Source organism: Petaurus breviceps, unplaced genomic scaffold (assembly GCF_028583685.1).
Source record: "Petaurus breviceps papuanus isolate PSGF00001 unplaced genomic scaffold, PetGlider_PUasm1.0 90847, whole genome shotgun sequence".
NCBI lineage: Eukaryota > Metazoa > Chordata > Mammalia > Diprotodontia > Petauridae > Petaurus > Petaurus breviceps.
Genome location: NW_027187360.1, coordinates 21,719,380 through 21,733,998, shown reverse-complemented (window position 1 = coordinate 21,733,998; position 14,619 = coordinate 21,719,380). Strand labels below are relative to the sequence as shown.

Sequence of the window (14,619 nt, the reverse complement as noted above, 5' to 3'; positions counted from 1 at the left end):
CAGCAAAGGATATGCAAATAAACCTGGTGCCGCATAGGAAAAATCATCATGTTTTCTTCCATTAGAATCAGTCATGGCATCATGGATAAATATCTGGCCTCAGGATCAAGAAACACCTGGGTTCAAATCCTCCTTCTGGCACATACTTTCTGTGTAACCCAGGGCAAGCCACCTAAATCTCCCAAGTGTCCTCAACCAATCTCTAAGACTAAGTTACAAAGAAGCCAAAGTAAGTTGGCTGAGGGAGTTTCCCCACTCTGAGTTCTTAACACCAAAGAAATAACAGGTGTAATCCCCCCAAAAGGTTTCCTCCACATAATTAAGAATCAAACGTGTCTTTGAGCCCGAACAGAACAAACCGATTTATGTCTACTTACGGTCTGCCAATTTCAGTGTAAATGTTCAGCAGTGCTCCTCCAATCAGGTAACCCGCTGCAGGGCCAAGAATGGCAGCTGTATAGAAAATGGCTGTTAACAAACAAACAAAACAGATCAGTTAGATTGAGGGAATGCATACTTTCCTTAAATGGGTTGCCCAGATTGTCCTGGATAGCCCTGCTTTGTTACCACAATATAACCCCAGAAACTGTTCCCCCTAGACTAAAGCTCTGAATACCACAGTTTTGACAAGCCTGAGGTATAGTCTCTTTCTTACTTAGGGACTAGCAAGTCTTTGGGAGGGAAGTGGGGGGATGGGGGAAGGAGCCAACATACATGATATAGTAGAAAGAGCATTGAATAGGGAGGCAGGAGACCTGGGTTCAAGTCTTGGCTCTGCTGATCAGGATCATAGACTTTTAGATGAGGAAGGGATCTCAGATCATCCACTTAAGGGAGCTAGTGGATAGTGTACTGGGCCTAGTCAAGAAGACCTGAGTTCAGATCTGACCTCAGATACTTGCTAGCTATGTGACTGTGGATAAGTCACCTAACTTCTGCTTTCTTCAGTTTCCTTATCTATTAAATGGGCATAATAATAACACCTCCCTCCCTGGGTTGTTGGGAGGATCAAATAAGGTAATATTTGTAAAGTGCCTAGCACAAATATTTCCTTCCTTCCTTCTTTTCTCCCTTCCTTCATTTTATGAATAACAAACGGTGTCTCTAGAGTTAGTAGATACCTTCACTGAAAGTCTCTGAACAAAAGCTGGATGACAGTTTGTTGGGTATAAAGTAGACGGGATTCTGATTTGGATACAGCCTAGGCCAGATAGTCTGTGAGGCTTTAGGAAATCTCTTTATGATATGTAGATTTATTTTACAAAGATATTTTCTTGGTTATAGGCTATAATACAAAGAAACAGATTTTGAACTTCATCTGGAATATTCATTCCATGAAAATGTTGTCTTGGTAAACATTTTTGGGGAAAGAGTTGCATAGTGTGGTTCAGGATTTGGAATTGATAATCTAAGTTCAAATCTTTGCTCTACCCTGTGTGACCCTGGGCAAGTCACATAATTTCTCTGAGTTTCAGTTTCTTCAACTCAAAGATGAGGGTAGTTGTATTAGATGGCTCTAAATCTATGGTCCTCTGAATGCGAAGCTGGGTCATATATATCTCAACATTTCCCTCACCTATATAGATCTGGGAATAGTTTCACGAGGAATAATGATGAAATAGCCTTAAGCTTTAACTCCTAGATGATGGATAGATAGACATACCCACCAATCAAGTGGGGTCATTAAATCACAGGAGACTGATTGAAGTCCTTTTGGTCAATGATTGGGGGGGGGGGGACACAAAGTTCTGCATTAACACTTGTCTCTGGTTTCATGCATGAATTAACCTTGCAACTTTTTCTGAATGAGATTATGAATTCTCTATTGACTCATCGCTGAAATAAATTTATCTAAATTACTCAGCTGAGCATTGTAACTAGAAATCTGACACAAATGCTAGACTGGAATTCTTCTGTGTCTGGCATATCAATGACTCAATTCATCTGAAGCTGGATTCAGCTGTTTGAAAAATTTAAAATCCCAATAATAACATCTCCAGTTTACTCTTTGAAAGAAATAGAAGTTTCAAAATTCTCTCAGCATTAATAGTGTCATGCTCTACTTTCTATATAAAGGTGAAATTACAAAGTTACTTAGAACATGTGCTCTGCATTATTTCATTAATGGCAATGACTTTGTACTATGTTTAGTTTTAGTGACCATGATGTGCTTTCTTCAAATTACATGTTTATGGGGGTCTAGAAGGGCAAGGGAGAGAACTGAATAGATGACTTATTTCATGGGCACACTTCATGCATTTCCTCATGCACTAATTCAGAAAAACCTTTGCCCCCTTGCCATTTTACTTATAAAAATAGTTTCTACAATTCTCACCTATGAATAGAGATAGAGAAAAATCTCTCATTTACACACACACACATACACACACACAGCGTGCTGGTAAATGTTGAACAACCAGCTCTCTGTAAAAAAAAAAAAATATATATATATATATACATATATATATGTATGTATGCCACATTTTAAAAGTTTAATTTGCATTATTAACATTTTCTCCATCATTTTCTTAAGTCTAGACAATCAACAAAACAATAAAAACAACAAAACCCTGATTAAAAGAATTTTGCCACTTTCTGAGACATAAATTAATGCACACATTGAAAATTTAATTACTGCCTCTCAAGAACCAGTACAAGCTCACTCCAGCAGTCATATATATGTACACATATGTATATGAATATGCATGTCATGCTGTCTCTTATGTATGTTACACACACACACACCTATACAATCTTATATATAGATAAGAGGCAAGTGAAACAATGGATAGAGCACCAGTCTCAGAATCAGGACAACCTGGCTTCAAGTCCTTCCTTTGATATTTACATACCGGTTGTGTGACCTTAGGCAAATCACTTAATTTCTCAGTGCCCCAGAAAACTTCCTAAAACTAATCTGCATTGATAGAGGGAGTTTCCTTGATGGGAGTTCCTTACACCCATGAACTCACAAGTCAGTCCAAATACATATACTTCTGACTTGTTTGGGTAGAGAGAGTATCGTACTAGAAATTCCCTACATCAATTAAATCAGAGGTCTGGAAATAAAAGTTCTGGGAAAGTCCCTATGTAAAAACTTTCTATACCAATTTGGTTCAATAATTTATCTTGAACATATGATGTTAGGGAATTGCCTGGGGCAACAAGAACATAAAAAGTGACTTGCCCATGGTCTCTCAGCTAGTATGTGGCAGAGAAAAGATTTAAACTCAGGGCTTCTTTTTTTTTTTGCTTGGGGGGAAGGCAGGGCAATTGGGGTTAAGTGACTTGCCCAAAGTCACACGGCTAGTAAGTGTTAAGTGTCTGAGGCCACATTTGAACTCAGGTCCTCCAGATTCCAGGACCGGTACTCTATTCACTGTGCCACCCAGCTGCCCCTCAGGGCTTCTTGACTTGAAGGTCCATGGACCTTCAAGGAGTCCATGTAGAGATTTCAGGGAATCCATGAATTTAAACAAGAAAATAATTACATCTTTTATCTTAATTCACCTCTAACCAACATTGAGTGTTTCTTTTAATTTTTTAAAAACATTATTCTGAGAAGGGGTCTAAAGTTTTAACCAGGCTGTGCCATGAATCCCAGATACAAAAAGGTTAAGAACCTTTGCACTTTACAATGTAGATTTCCTATCCACATGAAAACCTTAAAAAGGACACAACCCTGTTTCAAGATGACTATATTTTTTTCTATTATATAGGAAACTTAGATAATGAATCTTTTTTTTAGAATTCTACTCTTACCCATCCCCCTCAACACACACACAGACACAGACACACATATACACACCCCTTAAAAATTTTTAAACCCAATATATCTCTTGCCTATCCCTTTTTTCCTCTCATTGGTCAATTCTCTTACTATCAGAATGAACTTGATCCTTAATTGAATCAAAATGATGACTTGTTAGCAGGTCTTGTCTCTGCAAAGCACAACATTTTGCTAGTTGAACACACAGGCATACACATTTTTATAGCATCCCATTTGGGGATAGTTGATTTTCCATTCTAACATGCACCATTAAATACATACCATGTGTATTTAATAACCAAAAGAAAGATTTTCATAGATAGGCAATTACACTTACCAATATAGACTGGAGAGTAGTTTGACTTGACATTTTCGTCGAGATAGGTCACTCCCAGAGTGTACAGCGGTGTTGCACCAATCCCATGAAGGAATTGCCCAAGCATGAAGACAAACCTGTAGTTGGAGAGACTTGAGGTACTTTCTGTACAGGATATATTTTGATTTGAGCCACATGTTCCAAACTCTTCTTTGAAGTTTGCTTCGTAATGACCAGTGGTAAACTGAGGCAAAGCAAAGACAAGGGAGCCAAGTCCCATTACCAATACCCCCCACCCAAGCCACCTAGGTTTATGTCCAGTGCCTCCAAAGTAGCTGACGAAGGTCAGACATACACAAGCTGCTATGTCATATGAACTGGCAATAAGCCCGCTCTGGTAACTGTGGAGATCATAGCGACGTTCTATGGAGGTGATGACGGTGTTGATGAAACCGTTCACTGTCATTCCCTGCAGAAAGGAGGCCATGCAGAGGAAAAAGAGTATTCCTTTGGGTGTATTAAAAAATTGTAAACAATCAGGGGTGAAAGCACCCCAGCCACAGGCAATGTTTTTTCCCTCTGAAGACACATATTTGACTTCTTCACTACAGGGACTAGATTTGCCAGATGTGGCATTGCAGAGGGGCTGCATGCAGGAGTCTAAAGGACTGTTAGCATTTGAAAGTACAGTGCCATTGCTAAAAGGTGTGTGACATAGCTCTTTGGTGCCCAGAGAGTCAATGTCAAATCCATTCTCAACTGGAGTGGGTACGCTGGAAAAGACAAATGACTGGGTTGAAATGAAGGTGTTTTCTCCCCTTGGATTTTGTGGCATTTCCATCAACAAAGGGATCCAGGCTTCAGTGCTCACAACAGTCTGCAAATGATTTGATTTCCAGAGTTTCAAGTAAAAAAAAGGTGACAATAATAGGAATGGTTAATCTTTAAGCCTCTGATCTGTGTACTTCTGAACGTGCTTCATCCTGTAAAAAGAATATTAAATTAGTGGATTCCAAACTTATCTTTGTGTGGATCTGTATTTCAGTCATTCCCCATCCCCATCTCCAACTAATGGCCATGGTTGCTAAAGTGCTACAATTGGTGGCCAAACCATTAGGCCAACTGCTGAGTCCCACTTGGCCCTGAAGTTGAATTACTCCTGTTGTTTCTATGTACATTTTGGGTAGAAACAAGAGGAGAGATGGAGAAAGGAAACAATGGAAAGAAATTTTTCAAATTTAGATGATATTGGAACAGAACACGAGATACTTCAGCTTACAATTCGTATGTCCCGAATCACAGAAAATGGACAAAGTAGGCAAAGTACCTTGTTGATTTTTCACTATCAGTCAGTTTGAAAACACCAAATACTCTGTGGGGCACAAAATGTGCTGCCACTAAGAACATGGAACTAATTCCCCTAATGAAAATGTTGAACCTCAGCAGGATGGGTTTAGTTCAGTGACAAGATCTCTACCCTCCTACCCCTGGAAATGAACTTGGGTCTTTAAAAAAGTTTCCATTTGCATAAACAACAGTGTTTGGCTAGAACCTTTTGGGACCTCTTCCACCCTGCAGTAAAGTCTCCTTCTGAGGACTCATCATGATGAAAGATGATGATGATCCTGGGATCTGAAGGGTTGCAAGCTCTAGCAAGTCCTACCAAATTAGAAGGTCTTCAGGCACAGGCCCAGTGACAGACTGTGTGTATACATTATCCAGGGACCAACTAGCAAGTTGAAGAGAAATTGGCTACAGTCAGCCAATCAATTGACAAGTATTCATTAAGCATCTACTGTGGGCCAAGCACTATGCTGGGTCTGGGAATACAAAGTTAAAAAAATGAAAGTCTCTAGCCTCAAGGAACCGACATCCTATTGAAGAGACAGCATGTACATGTATGTCTGTTAAAATGTATACAAAATAAATAAAAGATCAGTTTGTCACAGACTGATGAGCCAGGGGTAGGTCAGAGATAGTGAGACAACAGTAGCTAGAGGTCTCAGGTAGTACTTGACCCTCAGAGAGAGTTAAGGATTCAGGACAAAAGTGAGAAAGGAGTGCATTGGAGGCATGGAGCAAAATGGGGTTGGGGTGTGTGGAGAGATCTTGCAAAAAAAGAAAAGAGATGAGAGGTGGAATGTTTCGTGCGATGAACAGCAAGAATGCCAGTTTAGCTAGACAGTAGAATATAAAGAAGGGGGGAAGGTGTAATAAGCCAATTCTGCTTAACCACTTTAAAACCTATCTCCTTACTTATGGAGGTATAAAGATCTGAAGGGATGAAAGGATTTCCCTTATGCATGAAAATCACAGATCTCTGAAATATTAAAGCATCTAAGAGATCACAGAACCCAAGATCACAGAGGTAGAAAGTTTGCAATTGATTTTCCTACGTGTGGTCAACTTTGCCAAATTATGTCAATCAGCCAGACTGCCAGATCAGGTCATTCTACTCAGAAATTTACTAACAGGCCCCAAATAATTCACTCACTAATGAAAGTGACTTATCTGTGCTAAGGAAATCGCTTCTGCAGAAGCAGAATTGGTCTCAATATGTGATGAATTTCCACACAGTTAAAAGGATCCAAACAACTTCTTCTAAAAGCAACTTCATGAATAAATTCAAGAGTGGGGAAGGTCTAACATACTCCACCTTCCTGAAAATTTCCACAGCCCCACCTCTACTTACCAGTTCCCCTTTTTACCCCACCCCGGTGACTTCAACCTCCATGAGACAATTGCTGCACTCTTATGCTTATTTTTTCCACTCAAAAAACAAAGATGCCAAATGGAGAAAGCTTTGTCTTTGGATGACGCACAGAATTAAAAAGCTGTGTTAGAATGGCAGATTCCTTCCTGCCTTGTGTATATTTAACACTGGAAAAATTCAATAACTATTGAGGGTGTGTTTTGGTACACTGCCTTTCTCATTCATGTGTATTATATACGAATATATACACATATATGTATATATAGACACATACACACATGTATATATAGACACAGATATATGCACACATATGTATATATAGAGACAACACATACATATATATGCATCTACACTCACTCATATATGTATAAAATAAATATATAAGTAGCTAATCTATCTGTGGTATAGGGAATTTCTACACTGCGAGATCCCTGCATTAAAGAAATTAATTTTGGACTCCCCATCTCTCTAAACGATCACACACACGTATGTGTGTGTGTGTGGTCTGATCTTAAAGATAGATTTGGCTGTAGGTAATACAGCTTAAAACAATGATATTTCAGGAAGCATGATGTCATGGAAAGAACAGTCAACTAGAAGGTAAAAAACAGGTTCAAATCTCTGTTCTTTCACTTAATGGCCTTATGACCTGGGGCAAGTCACAACCTTTCAGTCTCAGTTACCTCATCCTTAAAATAGAGGAAAATACTTAATAGTACCTACCTCACAGGGTTGTGTTGAAGGTCCATTGTAACCTTAAACATGATTTACTAAATATGTATTGCTTTGTAACCTTAAAGTGCTATTAAATGTTATTATTAATGATCAACTAAATGTCTAATAATAGGATTAAAGCATATAGAGCTCAGTCATCTAGTCCAACTAGCTCTCTTATAAAGAAACGGAGGCCTTGAGAGATGAAGTAACTTATTCAAAGCCACACAAGAACAAGTAGCAGAATTGGGATTTTGACCTAAGTCCTCTGACCCTGAACCAAGTCCTCCTTCTACTTTATCACAGAGAAATACTTTGTCCAGTAATGTCTGGAGACTCACAATAAAAGCATTTTTTAAAAGCAGTAGCTATTTAAGCAATTAATAAAGGCATGAAATACTAAGTGGCAATTCTCTTCTGAAAACTTCTAAACAATATATAGGTCAAATAAATGAACAAATGTATACTGTGTGCAGAGTATTTTGCTGGGTGATTAAGGAGATAGAAAGTTAAGATAAGATGAGGTCCTTGTCCTCATAGACTTTCTAGTCTAGTGGTTACTTCCGGCCAGCAATCCCCAGGGTCTTCCCCTCCCAGTTTGATTGATTGATTTTTAATTAAAAGGGCCACCCCTCTACTCACTCCTTAAGGAGGCCTATTCACTGAATATGAGTTACCTCACTCAAAGTGAGAATCTGAAAAGATCTTAGTTTAAAAAGGTCAGGGTCTCCCATGGCATCCTGGGTCATCTCCAGTCATCCTGATGAATATCTGGCCACTGGACCCAGATGGTTCTAGAAAAGAAAGTGAGGTTGGTGACCTTGCACAGCCCTCCCTCTCTCCCTCCCTCAAATCAAAGTCATTTGCAAGTCATGTCATCATTCCCTGATGTCATGGTCCTCTTCGGGAAGGAAGGACAAACACAAGTCTACTGGGGCAGATAAAACCCAAACATTCAGATGGAGTCAGAAGGCTTGGTTTTGTGTCCTGGCTCTGCCGCTTACTCTTTTTATGACCCCGATGAAACTTCCACTTCTCTCCCTCATTTTCTTCACCCTTAAGATAAGTGTTTTGAAATAGATAATCTCTGATGTGATTTCTGGCCAAATTCCTTCATTTTAATATGCATTATCATATTTTAAGTAAATTAGAAAAATTGTAAAAAAAAAAGTGAAATTTGAGGGAAATCATCATATTTACTGTCAGGGTAGAAGGAGACAATGCATATCATATGCTTATTGGTTAAACATTTCAATACTGGTTGAGTCCTTCCAGAGTCCTTTCATATGGCTTCTGGGTCCTGAGAATATATTTACTCTTATTCCCTTATCCTCAAATGCCTTCTTTCTCATCATGTCATTTCCCAGCTAAATAAGCTCCAATAGCTCCTCTTAACCTCTATGATCAAATGCAGACTCTTCTTCCAATTTAGTTTCCTAGGGCTTACCAGAGTCTACCCACACTAGCCTTCTTGCTGTTCTTCCTGTGTTATCATCACACCTCCCACTTCTGTAGTTTGCTCAGGCCAAGGCTATTGCACAGACCTGCAATGCACTCCCCCCTCTACTCCATGCCTTAGAATCTCTGGGTTTCTTCAAAACCAGGCTTAAATGCAGCTTCTTATAGGAGCCCCCCTCCCACAGCTGCTAGTACCTCCCTCACAAAATCATCTTCTCTTTTTAAAATATATTTATATGTACACATTATTTCCCCTGGTAGGTTCTATCTTCTTTGGGGCTTACATAGCATTCGCCTTTGCCTTTGGATTCTCAGGACCAAGCACAGCGCCTGGCCCATAGTACCCGCTTCATAAATGCTTGTTGATCGATTCAGGAACCTAAGTGTGTATGGACATGGACTAGTCTGGATGACTGGATTTTTGTCACCATTGCTTCCTTTTCTAGATATTCACTATCCCTTTAATAATACATTCTGGGAGTTTTCTAGGAATCAAAGTTGAGCTCACTGGCCTATAGCTTCCCAATTCTACCCTCCTTTCTTTTTTGAAGACTGGAAAACATTTGCCTTTTTTTTCAGTCTTGTGGCACCTGTTGTGCTCTCTATAATGTTTCTTTTACAATAAACATTTTATTAATATCTTTTTTTCACTTATCATCATTCCTGAATATATTTCTCCCTCTTCCTTACCCGATAAGCTTTCCCTTGGTAAAAAATAAAGAAAAAAAAAAGAAAAGGGGCAGCTAGGTGGAACAGTGAATAGAGCACTGGCCCTGAAGTCAGGAGGACCTGAGTTCAAATCCAGCTTCAGACACTTGACATTTAACTAGTCTTGTGACCCTTGGCAAGTCACTTAACCCCAATTGCCTTGCCTTCCTCCCTCCAGGAAAGGAAGAAAAACAGAAAGAGAGTGAGAGAGAGAGAGAGAGAGAGAGAGAGAGAGAGAGAGAGAGAGAGAGAGAGAGAGAAGGGGGGGAAAATTAGCAAAACCCACTAAAACATCAACCGAGCCTAAAACTCAAGCAACATTTTATACCCATAGTCACCAATCCATTGAAAAGAAGGGAGGGAGGCTAATTTTTTAATCTCTTTTCTAGGGCCAAGTTTTTTCCTGATTAGCATTGTACAGTACTTGTTACAGTCATTTTTCTCTACAATTAGCATTTCGTCTGGCACATAGTAGGTGCTTAATAAATGCTTGATTGATTGACCATCTTTCAAAGATGCTGAAACGTGGCTCAGTAAATAGATTGTGGCCTTAGAGAGTTAAGGTAGGAGAGAATAAAATACTTTGAACAAGCTTCTTTGTGAGTATTAATGGAGCACTTGGAGGAAAAAAAAAAGTACCTTTATACTCAGAGCTAATTTATCTTGTGATGTTTTACTTTCCTATTTGCAAAATACCTGTAACCAAACTAAGAACTAGCATGCTGAGGCAGCCAGGTATCACAGCAAGTAAGAGCACCGGCCCCAGTGTCAGGATGACCTGGGGATCGAATCCGGGTCAGATACTTAGCACCACACCCAGAAATAACTGGCTGTGTAACCTTGAGCAAGTTACTTAACCCCAATTGCTTTAAAAAAAAAAAAAGAAAAAGAACTAGCATGCTAACTAAGGTGGATGAGACCTTTAAGAACCATATGGTTTAAGAGAAGAGTGTCATTATTTCTTTGCAGTGAGAATATATATGGCAGCCCTAATTTTAGCCTTTTGGGAAATCTGGCAGAGCATCCTCTCCTCTGATCATGTCTGAGGTTCAAAAACAGCTTCAAATCCTCACAAGAAGTTTCCCCTTTTGGAATGATTAAATTTCAGAGCTGCAGAGCTATTCTCAGGTAGTCAGTAAAACCCCTTCATTCTAACTAATTAGGTTGATTGGGTGAGACCATTTCCCAGAAACAGCTGGAGGATAGAGACAGGTGGGTCCAATTTAAGTGGCACTCCTTGGCAAGAAATTCTCATTGGGCCTTTGAGTCACCTATTTCTTCATCTGCTATCTGCTCCTTTACCTGCATATGCTAGCTGGCTCAGAGCCTACAGAAACCGTATAGGCTACAGCAGCTGTTCAGGCTACTGAACATAATGTAGGTAGCGAGGAGCAGAGAGGGAACTGTCTTATCACTTATTAAAGGGAATTTTTTTTAGCATCATGCTTATTAAAGGGAATTTTTTAGCATCTGGTTTTACACAATTTTTATCGATAGGTAGGCTTAACATTCTAAACATGCAGAATCACATATAAGCCAATACATTTATGTCTCTTTCTGCCCCTCCCCCCCCAATCTGGAGCCACAGAATCTAAAGCCAACAATAAAGCCCCAGTCAGTTGGGTTTTGAAAGACAAATCTTCCAAATTATCTTTGTTTTCAGAGTATTACAGAGATGGGCTTGTCAGTAGGTTCTAAATGCCATTTAGTGGGGGGAGGTGAACCCACTTCACCTTCCTATTCTGATGGGAGATAGGAATTGTGCTGGACCCCTAAAAGGAAAAGCCCACCACAAGCAAAAGCCCCTGAACCCAGACCTCTGACATTTGCCTGAGGCACCCAGCCCTTCCCAGTCAATAATTCTTTTAACTGTGGCCCTCATAGCACCTGGCTCCATCGAAGACTACTTGCCTTTCCTTAATACCATCCAGATCTTTCCAGTCTTTCTGTATAAAAGTATCCATCTTGCCCCCATTAAATTGCTCAGATTCTTAAAATCCTGCTCACTTCTACTGATAACACAATAAACCGTGTCTCTGACTGAAAGAAGTGGTTTGAGTGGTTGAATTCTTTCAAGAAAGACCCATGCCCTTTACCCTGTCATTTCAGGGTTCTTAGCACCCCTAGACCACAACAATTCCACTTTATGGAACTTATTCCACATGTGGAGGAAGCCTTTTCCTCCCTCTAACAAATGGCCAAATGGGATAATCAATCAAGAAGCATTTATTAAATCCCTACTATGTGTTAGGCACTGGGGATAAAAACACAAAGAATGAAATCATTTCTACCAACAAGAACTTTATGTACTATAGGGGAAACATCATATATGCCTATGAATACATGTGGAATAAGTATAAATAGAATAAGTTTAATATAAGATAGTAGTAGTTTCAGTACAGTAGTTTAACATAAAAGGCACTACTAAAGTTGGGAGAAATCAGGACAGACATCAAATTGGGAGTGTTTAAGTGGCAACTTGAAGTATGAGAGGGTTTCTATGAAGTACAGGTGAGAAGGCAGTCCATTCCAGGCATCAAATATGGCCAGTGCAAAGGCATAGAGATGCCTTTGGGAATGAGAAACAGAAAGAAAGCCCATTTGTCTGAACCATAGAGTGCAGGGTCAGGCAATCACTGAGCATTCCTAGGTGCTTACTATGTACCACAAATACAAGTGGAAAGAAAAAGAAAGATGGTCCCTGGCCTCAAGGAGATTACCTTCTAATGGAGTAAGATAACACTCAAAAGGAAGCTGGAAAGGGAGGCTGGATGTACATAAGGTGCTTTGTGAACTTTAAAGCAAGTAAAAGTGACCTATTATTATAATTATTATTCCTTACATGGTGAAATGTCAGCTTCCTTTCATTATTTCCAGTTCTGCTTTCTGGGACCATGCTGAGCAGAATCTCTTGTGCCCATGGTTGCCTTCAGATATGTGAAGGCAGTTATCTCCCCACCCTCTACTGTCCACAGTCCTCCCTCTACTGTGCTGAAAGAGCTTTATTTTTTCTTAACAATCCACCTTAAGGAATGATTTTCCATCCAGTTATCATCCTGACAGCCCTCCTCTGGGTATGCTCTAGATTGTCTAAGTCTTTTTGTGGACATGGTGCCTAGAGCTAAAGGCAATATTCTGGATGGGATCTAACTAGTCTGGAGCACAAAGTGGGCCTATCATCTGCTTCATTCTGAATACTAAATCTCTACTAAATATGGTCCACTATTGCATTACCTTCTTTTGTCAGCCTGGTCACAATGTTGACTCACATTATAGTAATGGTCCACTAAATCCCCCCACTATTTTCTAGCCATGCCTCTCTCATATTATACTTGTGCTGTTGATTAAAAAAAAAAACAATCCAAGTACAGGACTTCAATTTAGCTCAATTAAATTGTTAAAAATAAAAATTTTATTTTTAATCACTTACATCTCTCAACACGTCCATCTACACTTTCCCTTTCAGAAAATCATCCCTTAAAGCAAATAATAGAGAAAAAATAAACAATTCATAAAAATTAGCCAATGTGTTGGAAAAAGCATGACATTGTATGTAGTATTGCACACCCATAGTTTGCCACACCTGCAAAGAAGGTGAAGGAAGTTCCTTCTCATATCTCTTCTTTGGATCTATTCTTGGTTAACTCTATTAAATTTTATCTTCCTTCACAAAAATTTTTGTTCTAATGCCTCATTATGGAATGAAGGGGATCCAGTGGAGCACAAGCTGCAATAAATTCTACCAAATTAAGCAAAGCTGTTAGTAACCTATTCCTGCTATCTAAGAATAGACTTGGTTCAATTGGAAAGACTCAATAACCACAGGATAAGAGTTGCTGTTACAAAAACAAAAAATAAAACCAAAAAATTAAGACTAAAAACCTACCAAAGACCATATCCTAAATGATATAGGAGATGTGATCTGTGTGATACTTCAAAGGATTACCCCTCTCTCCACACTTTTCTATTCCTTGCTTCTGGAAAAGGTTCTTCACTCAATTGTCTATAGCTTCATTTACCAGCGAGGTCACTTTTCAGACCCAAGCCAAACTTTTGCTGGCCACCATTTATATTGGACTATAAGCACTCTCAAGGGCAGAAACTATCTTGCTTTTGTATTTGTATCCATAGCATGTAACAAAGCCCTTGGCACATAGTAAGCCCTTAATAAAGGCTTTTCATTCATTGAAGCAAATTTCAACTTATTAGATCAGGTACATAGTATATTATCTAAGGGGTTAATTATCCTGCCCAGTTTTTTTAGTCACTTGCAGATTTGACAGACATACATCTGTACCTTCATTTAATCATAACTTAGAGCCCTGTACAGCAAGCAACCTATATTTTAACCCAGTGCCCAGTCTAATGCCTTACATATCAAATCAAATATATAATGAAACATCAGAAAATATTTTTTTAGAAAAGGTCTGATTTTTACAATTTGTGCTATTAGTAATAATAGAGGCTTTTTTTGGGGGGGGAGGGGTGTGAGAATCCTAAAGTGAACACTAAGTTTATACAATTAGCTTTTGCATCAAATAAATGACGTTATGCAAGTTCTAAAATTGTACTGGAAGAAAGCTGAAGCCTGTTCCACACTATGAAGTTGGGTCTCTAACCGGGAATAATTTAGATAAAGAGCTCAGAGAGAATATGCTATTATTAGGCATAACCCTTCCATTGGAACATAAGCTCCTTTCGAGTTGGGAGGGTTTCATTACTTGTATTTGTCATGGCCAGTGCCTAACATAGTACCTGGGTACACAAAAAGACACCTAGTAAATGTTTAATTGTTAATATGCTGTCTGGGGAGTCTGACTAGGTCCAGACCCTGTCTATGTATTAACTATGTGAACTTGGGCAAATAATTTAACCTTCTTGAGCCAAAGTTTTTTCATATATACATTGATGGAGTTGGATTAGATGGCATCTGGGTGCCCT

The 14,619-nt window shown here is 39.1% G+C and overlaps 1 protein-coding gene across 1 annotated transcript in view; it reads right to left on the bottom strand.

Moving 5' to 3' along the window:
- The window catches only part of SLCO4A1 (solute carrier organic anion transporter family member 4A1), a 79,095-nt gene that overhangs the window by 37,040 nt on the left and 27,436 nt on the right, over positions 1-14,619 (bottom strand). Inside the window, exons 2-3 of the mRNA XM_069072555.1 lie at positions 4,107-5,068; positions 378-468 (exon numbers count right to left, since the gene is read on the bottom strand). Coding sequence (XP_068928656.1) covers positions 378-468; positions 4,107-4,926 — 911 coding nt within the window. The 5' untranslated portion in view covers positions 4,927-5,068. The remainder of the gene's footprint in view (positions 1-377; positions 469-4,106; positions 5,069-14,619) is intronic.